General features: G+C 39.0%; 1 protein-coding gene across 2 annotated transcripts in view; it reads left to right on the top strand.

Moving 5' to 3' along the window:
• ttll5 (tubulin tyrosine ligase-like family, member 5) overlaps positions 1 to 19,308 on the top strand; it is a 71,162-nt gene that overhangs the window by 40,937 nt on the left and 10,917 nt on the right. For both annotated transcript variants that reach the window (XR_009205763.1, XM_058398874.1), the window contains exons 29-30: positions 12,250 to 12,415; positions 16,634 to 16,878. Coding sequence is in view for 1 of the 2 variants with exons in the window: in XM_058398874.1 (XP_058254857.1) it covers positions 12,250 to 12,415; positions 16,634 to 16,878 (411 nt within the window). In the remaining variant the exon portion in view is untranslated. The remainder of the gene's footprint in view (positions 1 to 12,249; positions 12,416 to 16,633; positions 16,879 to 19,308) is intronic.

Raw genomic sequence — 19,308 nt, forward strand, 5'->3', positions numbered from 1 at the left:
GTGTGCAGTCAGACATCCGGAAAATCATAGTGCAGTACCATCGCTTGTAAACTGAGGTGTTCATACAGTGCTTCCCACAGCACCATGTAATGAGAGGAAGGGTTAAGCTTATGCGGTTTCCTCAGTTTTATAGTGATAGGTTGGTGACAATGTCTCAGACACTTTGGCCCTCATCTCCCCGTGTCTGTTTTTCTAGTCCAACCCTTCCTTAAGTATGGAACTGTCAAGGAATTTTCGGAATGTCTGGCTTTTCCCTTTTTTTTTAAAAAAAAAAATGTTTTTATTTCCACAAAAGAAAGTAAAAGACGTAGTGAATTTATAATCTTCTCACAGCATGCTTGCGTAGATATCCAAAACAGGCTTTCACATCTTATAAGGTTAAATGCCTTGATGGCATATTCTGTTTCTGCTTATCTCATTATTATTTAATCCAAAGCACCTTTTACTCCACTCGTGCTGCGTGTATTCAGTCGTTCCGACTCTCCCGGAGTCGTCGATACTGTTGAGATTAGTGAGTAATTAATCGTTCTGTCCCCAGTGATTGCAGATTGCAGTCGTTTCCTTGACCTCTTCTTCCCTTGAAAGTCTTGGCAGTAGGATTTTGTTTGTGTTTAAAGGTTCATTTCTGGTCAAACTGTGGCATCTCTTTAGAACAGCATCTGCCTGGAACTTTCCACTGGCTGCTGTCTGCTGTGCACCAAACCGAGCAAAATTAAACCAAACCAAGCTGTTGCCACTCCTCACCTTGGATGAGGTCTGCGAATGCTGAAAAAATTCCAAAGCATAATTTTTTTATTTTTGATGTTATTAGGATATGTATGCCTGATTATGTTGACTTTAATTCTTTGCTTTAATGTTTGATTTCCTGAGCCTTCCCTCCATGTCCAGCATTTTGGGACCAGTGGTCTGTGCCAAACATGCTGAAGCCGTTAAGCATACTGACTCTTTAAGCCAAGGGGGTGAGGCGTGATGCCTTACAAAGAGTAGGGGCCTTTGAAGTTTCTCTTGCCAGGGGCTGCCAGGTATGCTGTGTCAGCACTTCCAATCCATATTCCCACTGTTATTATTATTTTTATTATATATATATATATATATATATATATATATATATATATATATATATATATATATATATATATATAGTTTTTACCTTAAATCTGTTGTACGCATTCCGAGATATTTCAGAATTCCATATTCATTTGTACCTGTAACCCTAACCACACTGCTGGAACTCAAGAGTGTGTCCTATTGAATCCTAGAACAAATAAGGCAGCCTTTGGCTTGATTTAATGTTCCATCCTGTATTTGTTGACTACAACTGACAACTAAGTGAAGTAATAAGCAGAATATGTGACTGGTTGTTGAACGCTGTGATATTAGATTTTACCCGTGGTGTATGTCAAACATTGTAAACGATAATGTTGTTAAGTCTGTGAAATACTTTGGTAATTTAAGCTGCTCTTGGATCAGCAATCGTGCTGTCTCTGCTCTTGGCTTAAACAGAGATTCGTTTCCAGTAAGTTATTGGGTACCGCTTGCAAACAGTAATAATAGGCAGGGTTTAGGATTGTAACGGAATGTCATAATTATTGCATATTTAGGTTTTGGAGTACAGTTAGAAGAGAGTGGAGCCCAGCATAAGACGATAATGTTGACTTTCTCTTCTAACTTGGCTGACATTCCAGTTCCACATCAGTTTTCTTCTCGTTTCCACATAACAAAAAAAAAAAAAGGCTCTAAGGCTGTATTCAATGTTGGTGCCGTAAGTCGGCAAATGAAGTTTAAAAATGACGTCAAAGCATTGGGAAAGTTCTCCATATTCAGAGGCTTAACTGGAATCTCTGGGCAGCTCATTCAAAATATTACAATTATTTGCACACTTTCTAACCATCACTGATCCATTGCTATATTATGTACAGGCTATCAGGTGCTTTTCCTTGTGTACAGTTTCTCTGTCGATGACCAGAAAGTTAGATTTGGTAGATTTGTTGTAGATGAAATAACGCTTGGTGTAGGGTGAAGCTGATTTTGCGGAGATGCTCTCAGGAAGGGCTTCTTTCCTGCAGTGCTTTATTGTTAGACTGCCATGTTTTACAGCTGTTTTCAAAATTTGACAACCAAATGTAGGTGTGGGGGAAACACATGGTGCCCACTGGTCTATTTCCAGTCAAAATTGTTTTGGAGATTATGGCCTTTATTTTATTTTAACTGCTTATCTCTATTATGTCCATTGCCTAAACAAATGTAGCGATATGGCAATGGGCGTCGCTAGGCCATTTTTAGCATTTCTACTCAGCCCCCCTAAAAATTCTGCAATTCTCCATAAACTTTACACAAATTCATGATCGCCTCAGTCCCCTTTAAATTTCATATGAAAACTCCAGCAGTCTTCGGCTCCTCCCCGTCTTTCAGCGCGTTCTTCAATCCGCAGACCACGGCGTCGCAGAGCGAGGATCAGAGGACAAGTGTGTGTGTGTGTGTGTGTGTGAGATCAGGAAGACTTGTATTTGGCTTGTTCAGTACTCAAATGTTATACACATCTATGCAACACAGTGGAATGCTGCAATAAGTTTACCATCCTACCCTGTTAGTCAAATGTTTATTTTATTTTATTTTATTTTATTTTATTTTATTTTATTTTATTTTATTTTATTTTATTTTATTTTATTTTATTTTATTTTATTTTATTTTATTTATTATACCCTCATCATACCCTCAGGGAATCATCCCTGAATATGGCGAATCATTTCTTTCTATACACAGCTCTACATTTAACGACTGCATAATAAAGTAGGCAATTCATCATAAGATACCACTTTTGTGTATCTTTTTCATTTAATGAGTTTTATTCTAGGGGGTTAGCAGCACCAGCATCAGCACCAGAGGATACAGAGCACAATTCTTTCAGGTAGAAACCTAACTGCCTCGAAGCATGCTTATATAATATCCCAAAAAATAAAAATAAATTAAGCTAATTAAGAAAAAGTGTTACGGCACAGTTAGGCAAAGCGTACGGGACAAATCTGGTCCACATCTAGTTTCATTAGCTCACGTGAATTCGAAAAAAAAATCATTCAAAATCACACATGCAGTAAACTATCACTCAACATTTTCACAGCAGTTCTGTAGCATAGCCATCTAAAGGGAGGTTACTATAAATTGCTGTGTACACGTGCACTCGAGTTTCTATCACAGCTAGCTTGACTGAGGTCTGTAATGCAGCTTAAAATCAAATCCTGTATGCTGCGCTTGATGTAAGTCACACTCTCATCTGAACTGATTGAAAAGATTTATTATGAGAATGAGGAAATGTACACAATAAAAGCACACTTGGTGAGTGTGATGTGTTCTTGCATGCAGCAATAGGAGCAGTGATATTTATTTATTTATTTATTTATTTATTTATTTATTTATTTATTTATTTATTTATTTTTAATTTACTTAAGACACAGTTTACTTTAAACAGTCTTTCCTTATTAATAGTGTTGCCATAAAATACATTTATGACACTGATTTAAATAACTAACAATAATAATAATAATAATAATGTTCTTTCGGCTGCTCCCTGTTCTGGATCGCCACAGCAAATCATTTGGGACCGGCAATAAGAGTTAACTCTTAATAATAATTATAATAATAATAATAATAATAATAATAATAGAGGAAAATAACGTTTTCTCTTATCTGTCCTGATCTTCTTGCATTATAGTTTGTTGAGATTTGGATTTTTTTGGCATTAGAAATTAAATGTATTGAAATGAAATGTTTTATTTGTGCCAGTATTGTCTCATATCAGCATCATCTAGTGAAGCTTGTAAAAAAGATGGCTTTGGTTTTGTTATATGAGTTGTTGTGTGCTGATAAGAATCTGAATGGATTACACAAACACTGTGCTATTCTTAAATTGCGGTTATTTTCTTGTATAATGTTGTAATCAACTGAAATTGGAAACCTAAGGCACCTATTAAGGCAATGATTATTTTTCTTATATTGATCTATCGATTGTATCAAGACACCACCATATCATCATAGCCAATATTTGTGTATTGTTAAATCCCTCAGCTTTTTGTGTTGAAAGTAATAGAAAGTTTATATGTGCGCAACCTCAGGTTTATACCCCCAGAGAAACAGGGCAAAGTTAAACAAACAGCAAAATCGGTTCCTGATAATAAATTATTTTCATGCACTTGTTTAAAATACTGTGATTTTAGAAAGTAGTACAAATTAAAAACACTTTTTAAGTAATAGAAAGTTTATATGTGCGCAACCTCAGGTTTATACCCCCAGAGAAACAGGACAAAGTTAAACAAACAGCAAAATCGGTTCCTGATAATAAATTATTTTCATGCACTTGTTTAAAATACTGTGATTTTAGAAAGTAGTACAAATTAAAAACACTTTTTTTTCCTAAGAACAAAGACAAATAGTTTCTCTTTTTGCTTGAGTGGAAAGCTGTTGTTGTGTAATGTTTATGTGGCAAAGCTTTTTGCTTGTTTTTATGAAGAATGCCAAGAATTTTGAAGGGCCCTGTATAATGTCCTTTATTGTGCCGGATCTTTTATCAGAAACATACTGAATAAAAATGTCGAAGCTTTTTCACTATAAATTAATGGGTTTATGTACAACATCTCACACTGAAGAAATTTTGGCCTAAACTGATAATCTTGTAATGCAATACTAGAATCGTTTCTGACATGTTTGCTTAAAATTGACAGCATAAAGTTAAAAAAAAAAAAGAAAAACCTCCCTGCTACTTGTGTTACGAGGAGGGTTTTTTTTCAGGGTTTGCAAGCCCCACAAGAAGTTCTGTAGCATTGCAGCATGATGTCAGGTGATGTGAAGAAGTAAAAACAATGATATTTACAGTGCACTGATGTAACACAGGTACTACGTATATATATATGTATATGTATATATGTATGTATATGTATATATATGTATATATGTTGGACAATGAAACTGAAACACTGGCCAATTTAGTGTTGGAGGTTTCATGGCTAAATTTGACCAGCCTGGTGGCCAATCTTCATTGATTGCACATTCCACCAGTAAGAGCAGAGTGTGAAGGTTTAATTAGCAGAGTAATAGCACAGTTTTGCTTAAAATATTGCAATGCACACATTATGGGTGACATATCAGAGTTCAAAAGAGGACAAATTGTTGGTGCATGTCTCGCTGGCGCATCTGTGACTAAGACAGCAAGTCTTTGTGATGTATCAAGAGCCACGGTATCCAGGGTAATGTCAGCATACCACCAAGAAGGACGAACCACATCCAACAGGAGTAACTGTGGACGCAAGAGGAAGCTGTCTGAAAGGGATATCCGGGTGCTAACCCGGATTGTATCCAAAAAACATAAAACCACAGCTGCCCAACTCACTGCAGAATTAAATGTGCACCTCAACTCTCCTGTTTCCGCCAAAACTGTCCGTTGGGAGCTCCACAGGGTCAATGTACATGGCCGGGCTGCTACAGCCAAACCTTTGGTCACTCGTGCCAATGCCAAACGTCGGTTTCAATGGTGCCAGCAGTGAAAATCTTGGTCTGTGGACAATGTGAAACATGTATTGTTCTCTGATGAGTCCACCTTCACTGTCTTTCCCACATCCGGGAGAGTTACGGTGTGGAGAAGCCCCAAAGAAGCGTACCACCCAGACTGTTGCATGCCCAGAGTGAAGCATGGGGGTGGATCAGTGATGGTTTGGGCTGCAATAATATGGCATTCCCTAGGCCCAATACTTGTGCTAGATGGGCGCGTCACTGCCAAGGACTACCGAACCATTCTGGAGGACCATGTGCACCCAATGGTTCAAACATTGTATCCTGAAGGCAGTGCCATGTATCAGGATGATAATGCACCAATACACACAGCAAGACTGGTGACAGAGTGGTTTGATGAACATGAAAGTGAAGTTGAACATCTCCCATGGCCTGCACAGTCACCAGATCAAATATTATTGAGCCACTTTGGGGTGTTTTGGAGGAGCGAGTCAGGAAAAGTTTTCCTCCACCAGCATCACGTAGTGACCTGGCCACTATTCTGCAAGAAGAATGGCTCAAAATCCCTCTGGCCACTGTGCAGGACTTGTATCTGTCATTCCCAAGACGAATTGATGCTGTATTGGCCGCAAAAGGAGGCCCTACACCATACTAATGAATTATTGTGGTCTAAAACCAGGCGTTTCAGTTTCATTGTCCAACCCCTATATATATATATATATATATATATATATATATATATATATATATATATATATATATATATATATATACTGTAACTGAAGTCAGTATTTCCTGAAACCCTGGGAACATGATTCAGGTTCCAGATGCATCCCCAGGGCTACTGACATCATAGCAAATTAATGAGGGGCCATAGTGGACCGACTATTAAAAGAGGTCAGTGCGAAATCATGACTCATCTTCCTTTGAAAGAAAAATGTTTCTGTTCATTTTTAGATGGTGTCCTAAGTGTGTGACCTATTGAACCAGTGTTATTGTGTGCATTGACAGAGACTGCAAAGTATGTTGCTCTGGATAAGAGTGTCTGCCTAGTGCCAGAAATGTAAATGTAAATGAAATATCTCAGTCAGACCCATATTAAGAAATGTCCTGAGCTGTCCTCTGAGGATGGGTTGAGAGATCTTCTGCTTTAAAATAATTACCTAGTACTCATTAGATGATGTAGACATGCAAGAGACGGCACACTAGAAGCTGCTGCCCCATTTCATTTTGCTCAACATAAAAATCTGTAGCAGTATACACCGATCAGGCAAAACATTATGAGCAGTGCCAGGTGAAGTGAATAACACTGATTATCTCCTCATCATGGCACCTGTTAGTGGGTGGGATAGATTATGGAGCAAGTGAACATTTTGTCCTCAAAGTTGATGTGTTAGAAGCAGGAAAAATGGGCAAGCGTAAGGATTTAAGCGAGGTTTGACAAAGGGACAAATTGTGATAGCTAGATGACTAGAAAGGTGTCAGAATACACAGTGCATCACAGTTTGTTGTGTGTGGGGCTGCATAGTCAGGGTGCCCATGCTGCCCCCTGTGCATCGCTGAAAGTGCCAATAATAGGCAGGTGAGCATCAGATCTGGATCATGGAGCAATTGAAGAAGGTGGCCTGGTCTGATGAATCACCTTTACTTTTACATCACGTGGATGGCCGGGTGTGTGTGTGTGTCGCTTACCTGGGGAACACATGGCACCAGGATATACTATGGGAAGAAGGCAAGCCGCCGGAGGCAGTGTCATGCTTTGGGCAAAATTCTACTGGGAAACCTTGGGTCCTGCTATCCATGTGGATGTTACTTTGACACATACCACCTACCTAAGCATTGTTGCAGACCATGTACACCCTTTCATGGAAACTGTATTCTCTGATGGCTGTGGCCTCTTTCAGCAGGATAATGCACCGTGCCACAAAGCAAAAATGGTTCAGGTATGATGATCACAACAAGAAGTTTGAGGTGTTGACTTGACCAGATCTCATTCCCCAGATCTCAGTCCAATCAAGCATCTGTGGGATGTGCTGCTCCACCTCGCAACTTACAGAACTTAAAGGATCTGCTGCTAACATCTTGGTGCCAGATACCACAGCACACCTTCAGGGATCTAGTGGAGTCTCCATGCCTCGACGGGTCAGGGCTGTTTTGGCAGCAGATGGGGACCAAGACGATATTAGGAAGGTGGTCATAATGTTATGTTATGGCTTATCAGTGTATATACATATAATCTCAAACAAACAATTCTCATAGTCGTTAATTAGTGTGCTGATTCTGACTACTTTTGCTTACCATGCTGTGACAAGTCAAATAAAAGTCAAAGTTGCAACCTGATGCATTGTATGTGAACTGTTGATCATCTCTCTGACCTTTTGACCCCCCTGAAATCCCTCAGCGAGGTACTCCTTCTGACTAGTAGTTATTAACAATACACTCAATGTTGTGTGACCTTCTGTTGGCCATGTTTTCCTAATCCTGAACCGAGAGAGAGAGAGAGAGAGAAAGAAAATAAATAGTTGATGGAAATACCCTGACACTCCATGTCCTTATGTTAGCCACATTGACCAGCTTGGGGCTTTGAGGTATTACTCCAGAGCCATGGAATGATGCTGAATGATGTCATTTCCCTAAGCATTCCTTTTTTCTATTTTTTTTTACAGTTCTGCATGAGAATAATACTTGAGATGTGCGTGACTAACACAGTAGGTGTGAGCAAACATTGCTTATTACATGTAAACACTGAATATGAATAATATCTGGCATCACTGTGGTGGTGAGTTACAGCTCTAGGTGCAGCACAGGCTGCAGGCTGTTTGTGGTTTAGTTTATTTGATTTGCTTGGTGCTGTGATTGTATTTAGCTTTTGTTTGAAGTTGAAAGTAAGTTTATTTTATTGCTGTATTTTTGCAGTGCACATGGTTATTCAGAATTAATTGAATCTAAATGTAGCTTTTCTTGTGTTCAGGCAAATAAATTATGTCAAACATTTTCTTAACTATGTAAGGAGTAAAACGTGACAGGATGCCGTGTTATACGAAAACAATGGATGCTGTGGTGGTGTGATGGGACCTGATTAAAATGGAGTTACTGTTTAGTTCATTTTTCTTATAGCAACATTTTGCAAAGGGCTTTATTTCTACTTTATGAACAGCAACTTGACACTGATACATTATTTATTAACAAACATCATGCTTTTTCCCACCTTTCTCCCCAGTTTAGCCTTGCCAGTTCCCACACGCTAGCTAACTCTCTCCAAGCAGGTGCCGGACAGTGTAGCAACACTCAGAGGAAAGTGCTTTATGCCCTGTAACTTCCAGCCATGGATGGCTGTGACATTGTTGGGATTTGAACTCACTATCTCTTAACAATGCCAGAGAATGCTGTTCTGTTGCATCACTCCGATGCATGTCCTGCCTTACAACTTTTTATAGCTATAATAAATATCCTGCAGTGTCTGGAAGACAGGGTAGTTCCTGTTATCACCAATATTGCACAGCCCTAAACAGTCTTTCCCTTGCCAGTCTCTCTCACTAGGTAACTCTTTCTTGAAGCAAATAGTTCAGCTTGTCATGTTACTGAGCATCCAGAATGTCCTTTATCCTGAAGACTGTTCAGCGGCTTAAAACTGGAGATTCCTTCCATAAATGGTTAAAAAAAAAAACAGAAAGCTACACCATATTAGTTAGTATACATCCCTGCATTTCTTTTTTTTGCTGCTCTAAATGATTGAAAGTGTCTGCAGTTCACAGCAATTCACGCAAGCACTTTTCTCTGGCCAATTATGACCTTTATTAACATTTTATATATTTATATATACACTTTGTTGCAGTGGTGGACCGTCAGGGCCAGCAAGGCCTTCTCTGCTGGGCTAAACAGCAGTGATCTAAATCACTGACTTGCAGTTTAATATATTTAATATATTTTTCCATGAATGTGTATTAAATTATTACCAATAGCCTATTCTTTACATTTCATAGCTTTTGTCTTGGTTGTGCTGCTTCTAGTAGTGTATATTTATGATAAGAGTATTTATCCCAGTGGCTGACATCATGTGTTGCCAGGGTGAAAGAAATCTGCCTTAAGGCCTTCAGAATCAATAGTGCAGGCGCCCGTAGCTTAAAATAAGTGGCAGTGAAATTGTTACATTAACCAATCAGATTCCGAGTTGGCGTCACTGGGGCCATCTAGCAGGCATACGATTATGTCAGCAATTTCCCGTTCTTTGATTGGATCATCGGAGTAGTCAGAGGCAGCGAACCGCACAAACTAAATAAAATATATATATTTTAACTCACAATGGCTGACAGAGGACAAGAAATCGATTTGGTCGCAGACATCCTTACAAATGCATTTTCAAGGCAGGCTGTAATAAAATGAACTATTCCTTGTGAGGTGTGAAATACTGTAGCCTAATTTCTGTTTTACTTTGCTATTTAACGGGTTGATTAGCATCTATTGCCGTGCCGTCATAATGATGGTATAGAGGTGGATTAATCCAGTGAAGGACTAGGTGTGAAATGCACGGCCCACCACTGCTTTGTTGTATCGTTATTTAATCTTTTTTGGCCTTGGTCAAGTGTGCTGTTTTAAACAACATTCTTAATTCACCTTGTCAGGAAGTAACATCACTGCCTCATTGCATCTTTAAAGCACCACAAGATGGAAAGACTGAGCTACCAGAGTTTCAGTTAATATTAATTAATATAAAGAGTTCAAAACACTAGCACAAATATCAACTGAACCATCTGCCATTTTCATTAGGAAACAATAAGTTGCTTTTTTGGTGTATGTTGGAGTCTGTTCCTGCATGGTCTGATGTTAAAACGCAGCACTCCTTCACAAAATGCATTAACGTTGGTAGTCTGAGAAAATCTTTCAATTCTTTGTTTGTAGTATTTTCAGACTCACCCTTCACTTGCACCTTTGTGCAATTTAGAAACAATAGCATGGTGCGACACCTGGTATTTGGCTGTCAGAGCTACAGAAAATCTTTCAGTCAGACTTAAGTCAGCAGTGTTGTGGCATTACCTATATTACAATTCACCCAGGATTATGTGTGAAAATTCCAGAAAAAGTACTAAAATGAGGCCCTATGTTTTCAATCACTGTGCTACGGTTAAAGGTTACAGAGATTACACTTTCTCACCATTCTGATGTTTGATGTGAACATTAAATGAAGCTCTCGATCTGCATGAGTAGGCTACTGCTACATGATATGCTGATTAGATAACTACACAAATGTGCAGGTGTTCATATTAAATCAAATGTTAAGTCTTTATAGGGAACTCGTATACCTCAGTAGTCTAATCACTTATGCTCGAGTCTGGTTGCATTCAGAGTCTGTGCTCATTTAAATACATTCTGGCAAAAAAAATGCATTTCCACTGCTGATGTATTAATCTTGATCAGAGGCCCTGTCATTCTGTAGTTGTAGAGATGAGAAGAAAAGTTAAAGGGCTCCCATAAGCTGGGCTCAAATGAGAGCTAATCGCTTTACAAAAGCATGGAGCCGTTTAAAGGTTTACTTTGCTCGGCACTCAGCCGGTGATGTTGATGGGACATGACGTGTCGTGTACAGGGCAGTGGAGAGACTGTGTGTTCTGGGAGACTGCTGCTCACCACAGATCTTCCTTTTTTCTCTGCCACTGACTGATCTGGATGAGTGAGGCTGCAGGTGGAGGCGCTGTGGTACAATGACAATACAGGAATTCAGTGTGTCACTTGTTTTAAAAGTTGGCTCTGGATTATTGGATTGGAAACATATTTTATTTATTTTACAAACTTTATAGTAAAACTGTGCTCAACTAATGGATAGGAATTGACGGATATTTTGAGCACGCATAAATCACAGTCTGAAGTCAAGGATAAAATATGTTGATTAAACGTTCCATTAAATTGGATTCACGCTTCTGAAGAGTAAATCAGCCAGTGCAATATTTTGAAGAGGACACGTGATGCTTCTCACAAATAAATGTGATAAATCTTTGTCTGTCTTGCAAGACTATAAACGTACAGCTTCAGAGTAATTTGTGATTCGTACCATTTATTAAATCTTAAATACACTACCAGTCAAAAGTTTGGACACACCTTTTAATTCGATGTTTTTTGTTTAGGGATTTATTTTCTACAATAATGGAGATTTCAAAACTATGAAATAACACACATGGACTTAAGTAATCCATATGTAATGACAACAAAAAACAAGTCAGTTGTTATTTTAAGACACGAAGGTCAGGTGTTCTGGAATAGTTCTTGCAAGAACAGTATTGTCGAGTGCATTTGCAAAACCCATCAAGCACCATGATGAAACTGGCTCACATGAAGACCATCCCAGTAAAGCAAGACCAAAACTTACCTCTGCTGCAGAGGAGAAGTTCATTTAGAGTTACCAGCCTCAGAAATCACCAATTAACAGCACCTCAGATTAGAGCCGTTATGAAGGCTTTACAGAGCATCAGTAGCAGACATATCTCAATATCAACTGTTCAAACGAGATTATTGTGTATTTTGGCCGCCTTCAGCATTGTTTTACAATGTAGAAAGAAATAAACATCAGGAAAGACCATGGAATTAGAAAGTGTGTCCAAACTTTTGACTGGTAGTGTATGTAAATAATAATAGTTATATATAGTCTAATACACTGCTGTGAACTTTGATGAAGACTTGTGAATGTTCTTTCACATTTGATGCAATATTTGTCACATGTGGATGATGCCAACAAAACTCTTTTCTGCATTGTCACAGTGTGGATGATGGTAATAGAAAGTGCCAGAGTGCCTATAATTTGGCAAATGGAGCAACTTTGCAGCCCGCATCAGGCAACTATCAGCTCCAGTTTGCCATCCAGCAGCTCCAGCAGCAGAAACAACAGTCCAGGAAGCTACTAGACCACAGCCGCTCTCGACATCAGGTCAGTGGTGGAACCTACATTTAACGTACGCGAGTCATGTACCATGTTAACAGATTGTGCTAACTGATTATTATTCCAACCAAACAGCTTTTTTGATTAGATTTTTTTGTGTTTCAGTATTTCAGCTGTTTTTATTTAAAATGTTTGTCGTGAATCAATTCAGGACTGTTGTGTTTATTTGTGATGGAATATTTGTCTTTCTATCAGTCTGTCTGTCTATCTGGGTTTTTTTTTCTCTCTGTCTGTCTTTCTTGGCACAGCTTTGGTGCGGTGTGCAAAACTTTCTAAAATTACTCAAGTGGAGAAATCAGGATCACATTTTTGCTCACCTTAGGCTGAACAAGGGTTGAATATGTGCAGGTTCAAACAGTTTAATGTGTTTGGATTCCATTCTCAATTCCACTTGTAAACATCACTGAGCTGCATGAACCAAGCCTTGCAGTAGATAAATGGTGCTTTGTGTGTGTGTGTGTGTGTGTGTGTGTGTGTATGGGTGTGTGTGCGTCTTGGTGAGTCATAGCAGTATCAGTGAACCAGTTTAATTCTGTTTTTGGGTCTCTTTTGGTCTGTTTGGCCAGACACTTGCTCACTGAAACCACAATCATTAGCAGTGTAGAATAATCTTCAGCAAAAAATAGTGCCATTCTTCAGATTCGCTTAGTTCGGTTCACTCACTGACCTCTACCTGATTGCATCCTGCAGGTGGTTTTGATTTAACATGAAAAGTTAAAAGACATTTTCCCACCTCCACCCTTCTTATGACACAGCTTCTGAATAGACACCTATTGCATGCCACAGTTTTCTAGAAAGCCAGTGCAGAAAAACATCATAGTTCAAACACTGACGTCAGGACAAATTGGAGCGTGAAGTACTCCGACTGAAACATTCAAAGTGAACTAATTACAAAAAATAATTAAGAAAACAGCTGGGATGAATGGAGCAGCATAGAAAGTTAAAGTCCTAGGTTGCGGTTTTGCTTAGCGCTGGATATTTGGTGAACTTTGTTTTAGCCGACACAGATTCTTTTGCATTCCTTTCTGTTTTTGTCTGACACAGAGAGCCTGTGTCAATGCTCTGCACGCCAGATGGGCACGGCTTCATACAGGTAAATATAACCATTTGGTGAAATGGAACCAGCAGGCAGGCTCGGTGATACTGCCGAATAGATGAACCACTTTTTAAGAGAATAGACAAAAATGTATAGGTCTGAACAAATCAGAGATGTCAATAAGTCACTTTTTGTATGACAGAGTCGAGTCTTATATTCCTAAGCTGTAGCCAGAGTCAAATAGTCATCCTCATCATCAATTTTTATAGCACTTTATAGCTATTCTGTGTTCAAAATCTCAAAAGAGGTCTTTATAGGTCAAAACAATGGGTTTATGAAAAACTATGTTAAAGAAGTGTACATTCACTGATGAAGTAGCTTTGTGACTATTACTAAAGAAATCCATTTTCCAGGCCAAAAATAGATACACAGATATGCTTCATATTTGGATTTAAAACGTACTGAGATAGCATATGAAATGTGGTTATCAGACACTGTTTCAGTGTTTAGAAGCAATGCAAGAAAAACATCTGAACTGTGACTGATACTCAGGAATAACAGTAGGCCTGCTACAGTTCAGTGAAGTGCTCAGGTTGGGTGGGACTGCTTCAGGAGATCAGTAAGATACACTCTATGGCCAAATGTACGCGTATACGCCATCACACCCATATGTGGTTCTTCCCCAAACTGGGGAGGAGGCACACAAATGTTCTGGATGTCTTTATTTGCAGTAGCATTAAGATTTCCTCTTTACTAGAGGTCTAAACATGTTCCTGCATGATATTGCTGCTGTACATTAAGCAAGGTTCATAAAGTCATGGTTTGGCAGTATTTTTTACAATATTCCAGAAGGAATATAGTCTAGAAGGTCTGAATGCATGTCTGAATTTTTTTTCTCATTATAATAATAATAAATAATCAAAATAAATTGTGTCTAAGTGGGGATGTGGTAGCTTAGTGGTTAAGTTGTTGGCTTACTGGTCAGAAATCCCAGGTCCACCTTTTGGGGGGCCATTGTGCAAGTCCATTAACCCTCAAATGCTCACTTGTATAAAAATGAGACAAAATGTAAGTCGCTCTGGATAAGGGTGTCTGACAAATGCCATGAATGTAAGTGGTCAGATATGAAGCTTGCAGTTCAAACAAAGGCCACAGTCATCAACATGAGTGCATGAGGCCTGTTCAGAAATGTTTTATTCTGGTCAGGGTCGCTGTGGTTTGAATAACTATTTGTTAATATTCTATATACTATTTGAAATTGAACCAGCTAAGTTCATTAGAAAATATTGCAGGCAGGTCCAAACACAAAATAATAAGTGCAGGAATGGGCGGGATTGGTCAAAATTCCTTTGGGGAAAACAATCCTGCACCCATCTCAAATTTAAACCAGGCAAGAACTTGTCTGTGTAACCATACTGTGTTTTTAAGTCTTTCCATTCCACGTAGTTAATAGTGTCAAAGGCTGCACGCATGTCCAACATTACCAGGTCTGACACATAATCTAATCACTGACCACATTAGCAAATGCTGACTCTGTATCATGAAGTTGACGTTTTATTGCACATAAATAAAAATACTAGGGAAAGGACTGCAGTGTACATTGTACAGAATGCAGCCTTTCTTTAGTCATAATCAAACTATATGCATTGTGTGTAATGACATGACACGCATGCAAAAACAAACAAATATATAATATCATTTGAATATTCATTACTTTAATTTTCCATTGGGAATAAATTCAATATTTCTTAGATCTACATTTATGCCATTTTCTCACCGAGCTAAACAATATCTGAAGTAAATGCTTTTCATCACTTCAACCAGGCAGAAAAGGGTTAAGAATTTGATGTTCAAGTTAGTCCTGATTTATTCGTTTCTGTGCATGTTTTAATCCAGGTAAACATTTCAGGAGTCTATATTCCGAGTTCATTCACGAGTCATTTGAGGTCCAGTCGCGTCATGAGTCACTCAGTGTGCCCAAGTCTTTTATTTGAGTCCCAACTCTGGGGCAGTTGCTTGTTTTTTGTGTTATGTGAATTTCTTTGTCTGGGACCATGTACAGTATTTGTTCGAGGAACTGAGCCACGTTCAATAGTGTGCTTGGAAAAATGATGTTTTTTTATTTGCTATTCCTTTCTCTGCTCATTTAATTTTAGTTCTTTGCTGTTGAAAGCAGTTGTTAAAGGGCCTTGAATGGATCTCTGATTATCTACAATTTAAACACGTTTCATTGTGGACTGAAGTGTGTTATTGGGCTGCTCTGCTCCATGTTCCAGTCACTGGGTGCAGACTGCATGGCTCCTGGGATGGCTTGGCCAGCAGCCACCTGGCAACATTAGAAAGGTGCCCTTCCTGGCCTTTCTCAACGGAAGCATATACCGAGACCCTCCAACCTCCAAGCTCAGCCCACTCATTCATCAAAGCCCAGCAGCCTCAGAACACACTTACTGTCACACTGCTGGATGCTTTGAGGATAAACACACACGCACTCACACCACGCATAAACATATGTATATGTCCTCTTGTAGAATCACACAGTCCCACACAGACACTAAATAAACTCTCACAGAGGCATACAGTAACTTTTGTTCAAGATGCCTACAGTGCTCTCACGCTATCCCGTCACATCAGCTATAAAATGTTATTGGATGGAAGGAATTCGCTGCAGTCCCAATTTAAATTGATGAACAGTAGCCTTTTTCGGGATGCAACGTTTATGCCAAGTCCAACTACCCATTCAAAAGAAATTATTTCTAAACAAGCATAATATGTGAAGTATTTCTGCATTTCGGTATGTCCGATTATAAAGTATTTAGGGCCTGTTATGATAAGCCGTAACATTTCTTTCTTCTGTGTGAATGAATGAACTGACTCTTGGAATCTGTTTGTATTTGACCTCATATGACTTGGAGGAAAATGCTGCTTCTAATAAAAGAATAAAAAATATGGCCATTTTATTACAGAGATTCAGAAAATGCACTGAAACTTCACCAAATGTTCTGTCTTTGAAAGGATCGTGCAGATGTGCTAGAATTAAAGCTTAGCCACTAGCAGTTTCAGGTGTTTAGACGTATAGAGTAAATATATCTTTTATCAGGGTTTTTTTCCCCCCCTTGTCCATCAGTTAATTTTGCTTCCAGCTGAACAGTACATTTATACTTTGTCTGCAGGCCATGCTGGATGGACACACTCTTGTGCCTGGTGCTCTACCCCGAAACCCTGTTCCCACCGGCAGTAGCGTTCAGGTTAACTGGCAGTCCCAGACCAGCACGAAGCAGACAGCAAGTTGGAGAGATTCATGCCATCCTGAACCCCAGGTCTCTACACGGGGGACCACCGCTCTGACTCCCAAACCTCCCAGCAGCACAACCAAAGGCACACTCTCACGCAAGTCTGCCACTCAAAAGACCAACCAGTAAGTCATTAACGTTAACAACAGAACATTTTTAACAGGGCCATATTATCTGGACTATCAGTGACCACATTGTAACATTTCTGTCTTACTTAGGGGAGCCATGTCTACTTTTCTAACCATTTAAAGGGTTAGGGTTACACTTTGCCTTTATTTATCAGGCATGTACGTGTGATAGGATATTTGTGTTTTAAAAGTAATGTATTTATGTTCCGTTCCTAATTTTCCTTGGCAGTAGCATGCTACCTCAATGCTAACTTATTTTCTCTTAGTTTCACCTCCTACACATGCTAGCTGGCTTAGATTGAGAGTTTCACTTGATAAAGATTCTACCATCTTCCTCAGCTCTCACAAAAACCCTGCAGTCAGGCTCCCAAATGAAACAATCGCAAGTTTGACGATCCCACAGCTTTGGCCAGGAATCCCAGAAAGCAAAGTTTGCAGTGCACTCAGGGCGGAATCATGGGTGTATGTGGAAGAGGGTAGATAGTGCTTTCCTGTGTCTGTAAACAGTATCGATCAGTTTGAATTGTAGTGATGCGTAAAAGAGAAAAAAACAAAACAAAAAAAAAATCTCGTAATCAAAATCTATAAAGTTGAAGGAAAACATATACTTACAATCCAGACAATATGGTGCTTTGTTTGTGGAAAGTCATTTTTTCCTACTGCAGTCTGTTACACATTGGTTGTTGCTTTGGTCAAAAGAAATATAGTAAGCAAACTCAACACTGTTCAGTTTCTAAAGAACCAGAGCTTATTTGTTGTCAGCGTGATGCAGAGAAATGCTTAGAATTTACAAATGTTAGTTTAGTCATTAGTGCAATCTGCTGACCGAAATACCAGGCACGCCACTGTTCCTTTCAGCTTTTTGTGTTTAACTTAGAAATGACTGAAGCATCGCTTTAGTTACTCTAAATATTATTCGTGGTTTTTGTTTCTTCTTCTTCTTCTTTTTTTTTTTATCCATGTGAAAATTTATTTCAGTCCATAAAACTTTTCATATTGATCCTCTAGCCTGAAGAAGGCCAAGCAGAGGCTGGACACACCTTAGAGCAGGGTGTTTAGTCATGCTCTTCTAATTCAGTGTAAACATTTTCTTGTTCATAGAAGCTGCTTGGAAACTTTGGGTAAAAAAAAAAACAAAGCTAGAATGAGCACCATTGTAACTCAGATTATTCTTTTGTTCTTTTTGTGCTTTTGGTCCAGCCAACTGATTTCTCATTTAACGTTACAATTTATATCCACATTTTACAAGTTGTGAGTACGAGCTATTCACATGTTGTAAATACCAGTAATGTGTGTGTGTGTGTGTATATAGAAGGAAAGCTAGGATCAGTTGTGATTCTTGTTCAGTGCAAAGATACACAATAGACCTTCTTAGTTCAGTGTAATTCAACCATCTGAACATGTTTATGAGTGTTTTTTGTGGCAAGTGAGGGTTAGAAATGAGGGCCGGAGAAAGCAGAAACTGTCATCTGTTTCCCACGCTGCAGCGTGACTTTACTGCACATCTGGCCAAACTACACAACAATGGCAAACCTTTGTGGTAGCAAGCCTGTTTGCTGGAAGCACATGATCTGCCATGGTGGGCTACTAGCAGTAAGACAGCACACTCCCTCAGCGGCAAGTCAGTCCCTTGACTCACTCTCTCTCTCTCACTCACACTCTCTCTCTCTCTCTCTCTCTCTCTCTCTCTCTCTCACTTACTTACTCACTCACACATGCACACAGTGGAATTAGAGGTCATGGGACAATTTGCGCATTTTAGATTTATGTGCATCAGGGATGTTAATTGTTTTACATTTAAAACAATTAGGCACGCTTTTGTATGTGATTAGATAAGCATCTGCAAAGCATTTAGAATACGTGTATGAGTAAATGTAGCTAGAAGGAGCAAATATATCCCCGAAATCTCAATGAGATTAACACGTCATCTCTACCAGGAAAAAAAAAAATCGACCAGATTTTTTTAAACCATCGCATTACAAGAGACATGTTTGTATTCATCTACTTCAATATCACTCATGAACCATAATACAAATGTACAGTAGAACATTTTTTATGTGGCTTGCATACTGTATCCAGAATAAAATATGTATGAAATTAAATTTGTGTTACTTTGGGATTCTTATGGGAATGTCGTGGGATCAGGCTATTAAAGACAGCTGGTATTGAGTGGCGTGTGGTATGTGGCTTTTGTTTGGGTAAATAAAGATTATCTTATGTTCTGGCAGTAAGAAATGGAGTAAAGAAAGATGTGAGAATAAGAGCAGTTAAATGTCGGGTAGTTGTTAAGGGTCCGAGGGTTAAGGAGACAGAGATGATGGTTGAGAGAGGGGTACGATAACTCAGGGGAGGGTAGGTGCACTGTTTGCTCCTCTGTGTGCCTTCCTGGCCAGTGCAGTGTTTACCCTCGGCATGCGGAATTCCAGA

Source organism: Hemibagrus wyckioides, linkage group LG09 (genome assembly GCF_019097595.1).
Source record: "Hemibagrus wyckioides isolate EC202008001 linkage group LG09, SWU_Hwy_1.0, whole genome shotgun sequence".
Lineage (NCBI taxonomy): Eukaryota > Metazoa > Chordata > Actinopteri > Siluriformes > Bagridae > Hemibagrus > Hemibagrus wyckioides.